At 54.4% G+C, this 2,635-nt stretch overlaps 1 protein-coding gene across 3 annotated transcripts in view; it reads left to right on the top strand.

The window, feature by feature from the left end:
• The window catches only part of MAU2 (MAU2 sister chromatid cohesion factor), a 33,444-nt gene that overhangs the window by 8,901 nt on the left and 21,908 nt on the right, over positions 1–2,635 (top strand). For all 3 annotated transcript variants that reach the window (XM_017501367.2, XM_017501368.2, XM_037728799.1), the window contains exon 2: positions 2,274–2,291. In XM_017501367.2, coding sequence (XP_017356856.1) covers positions 2,274–2,291 — 18 coding nt within the window. The remainder of the gene's footprint in view (positions 1–2,273; positions 2,292–2,635) is intronic.

A 2,635-nucleotide genomic window follows, 5' to 3' on the forward strand; every position in this document is an offset into this window, starting at 1 on the left:
AAAAAAAAAAAATGTCCGTGGGGTCAGGGGAGATGAGGTTCAGTCTGACTGTGTGCTGAGTAAATTGATATTAGCCACATAATAGCCACAAAAGGAGAAGGGGCGCAAAGCTGTTGCTGGACAGGCACAGTGTCTCACGCCCATAATCCCAGCACCTTTGAAGTCCAAGGCAGGAGAATTGCTCGAACCTAGGAACTCAAGACCAGCCTGGGCAGCATAGCCAGACCCCATCCCCCTAAAAAAAGCTAGAAAAAATTAGCCAGTATACCTATGCAACAATCTTGCATTTTCTTCACATGTACCCCAAAACCTAAAATGCAATTTAAAAAAAAAAATTAGCCAGATATGGTGGTGTGCACCAGCAATCCCAGCTACTCAGGAGGCTGAGGTGGGAGGATCACTTGAGCGCAGGAGGTCAAGGCTAGGGTACCTAACCTTTGATCATGCTGCTGCACTCCAGCCTCGACAACACAGTGAGACTCTGTCAAAAAGCTGACATTGATGGATCCACGCAGGCCTGAGCTCGGTGGCTTAGGCCAAAGCTTTGTAGAAGGGGGTGTAGAAGGCATGAAGTGACTGGACATGGCCCTTTGAAGTCCACTTGCCATGGCCATGCAGTGCCTGTGTGGGTTGTCATCAGTGCTGGGGACAGCATCCCATGGCCATAGGCTGGAAAGGAAAGCTTCTCCACCCAAAGAGAGCCAGGGGGATTCACTGGCTGTTGCCTGGTCGCCTTGCTTACCTCTGCTGGGTTGCAGTGACACACAGAAATGGGACTGGCTTTGTCACAGGTGCCAGGCTCAGCTGCGGGCACCAGGTTTGCCCCTTGCTCACCCAGGCTGGGTTTGCTGCTTGTTGCTGGCAGTGCTCTCTGTCCACCCTGGACTGTCCAAAGAGCTTCCCCTTGCTGGCCTCCATGGTGCCCAAATCACAGAAATGCCAAATTTCAGGGTTTGGGGAGACCTCAGCCCAGCTCTAGCACAACTCCTCTGTCATAGTCCCCTCCAGTGTCCCCTCTCTTCTGTGTGATTGGCCATTTTTCCAACTTTGAGTTGGAGCCTCACTGGCTCATTGTCTCCAGGCCTCACTGGCTCCTCCGCCCTCCCTTCATGCATTCTCTCTGCTGCATCCAGGATGGTCTGAAAACTCCCATCTGGGCAGGTGCTTTCATATTCTACCCCTGACTGACTCCGTCTCCAGGGGTGACTTCAGGGCATTCTGACCCTCAGCCAGGAGTGGCCGCCATTGCCGTGTGAGTGGCAGAGGCCATCAGGCTTCAGCCTCACCTCCCTGGCCCTGTGTGCCTTTTTCGTGGGCTCTTCAGTGCCTGGAGCACCATGTGCTCCCTCTTTGCCTGGAGAACTGGCCCCTCACTTTCCATACTTTGCCCCACGTGCTGCCCCACCCCATGTGGTCCTCCCACAGCACATGGTAAGTTACGGTCTCTGCTCTGCTCTGGATCCACTTTCCAGCAACCATCAAGGCTCTTGTCAGGCGTGGATTGCTCTGAATGTGTGTGGCACATGCAGGTCAGTGGGGATGGCGTTAGGCTTGTGTGCTTGGGACACTGGGTGATCTGATGGACTGTGGTCAGTGGCCTGGACTAGCCCGGGAACCTGTTGGAAAGTGGAACTTTAGGGCATAGCTATCCCTGAGTTGGAGCCTGTTGTCTGAATTGCCTTCCTGGTGTGCATCTTCCGTGCCATCCTGCAGCTCTGCCCCTGCGGGTCCTTCCTAGAGCCCCGCTCCCTCTCCTCTGAGAGGCTGACTTTGCTCATAGCCGAACATCTTTCAGATGCCTTACTGACCTTGCCCCCACAGACCCATTCCCCAGTTATAACTGATTTCTCATGTTATGCTTTGCTGAATGTCCTTCCTTTCTGCCTGACATCTGACGGCTGGCCCTACTTCCGCGTGACACATGGGGGCCTTGCTGGGGACAGATCACCTCTGAGCTCTTTTCCTTTCTGAAGCAGCTGCCACCCATGGGCCTGTGGGGTCTGACTCCAAGTGCCAGCCCCTCCTCTGATGTCAGAAGGGCATGGTCCCCCCCCCCCCGTCCCCAGGCACTCACTGGGGCTCTATAGCTTCCATTTACCTGGCTGGGTTGGAGGGGAGTGAGCCCACCCTCTCAGCTCGAGCAGGCCGCCTTCTTGTTACCTGGACACCTGGCAGCCTCCATTCTCAGGACAAACTGTGGAAACCCCAAAGCGAGCCAGTAACCGGGTACCAGTGTTTACCTGAGAATTAATCTTTTTTTCTTTCTCTTTCAGTGGTTGATATCACAGCAAGTATCCTTTCCGTGTTGGTACGGTTCCCTTTAAGGAATTCTCCACTTAAATAAAAAGAATGTATCAAAACTTGAATCCCACCTCCCAACATGCCCTGCAAGTTGAGGCTCTGCCCACAGGCCGCCTGGAACATCCCCACCTAGCCCTCGGCGGCCCCGGGTGCTGCACCCCTCTGTGCTTCCCTCCATACCTGGCACCCAGCTCCAAGCTCTGCCCTGCAGCAAGCTCTGGGTTCACTGGGGGAACAGCAGAAATTGGAATTTCAGGGCAGGCTGGGACATGCGTGCCCCACAGACCTCGGCAGGGTAGGAGCCCCAAGCTGTGGCCCTTTTTTTTTTTTTTTT

Source organism: Cebus imitator, unplaced genomic scaffold (genome assembly GCF_001604975.1).
Source record: "Cebus imitator isolate Cc_AM_T3 unplaced genomic scaffold, Cebus_imitator-1.0 Scaffold280, whole genome shotgun sequence".
Lineage (NCBI taxonomy): Eukaryota > Metazoa > Chordata > Mammalia > Primates > Cebidae > Cebus > Cebus imitator.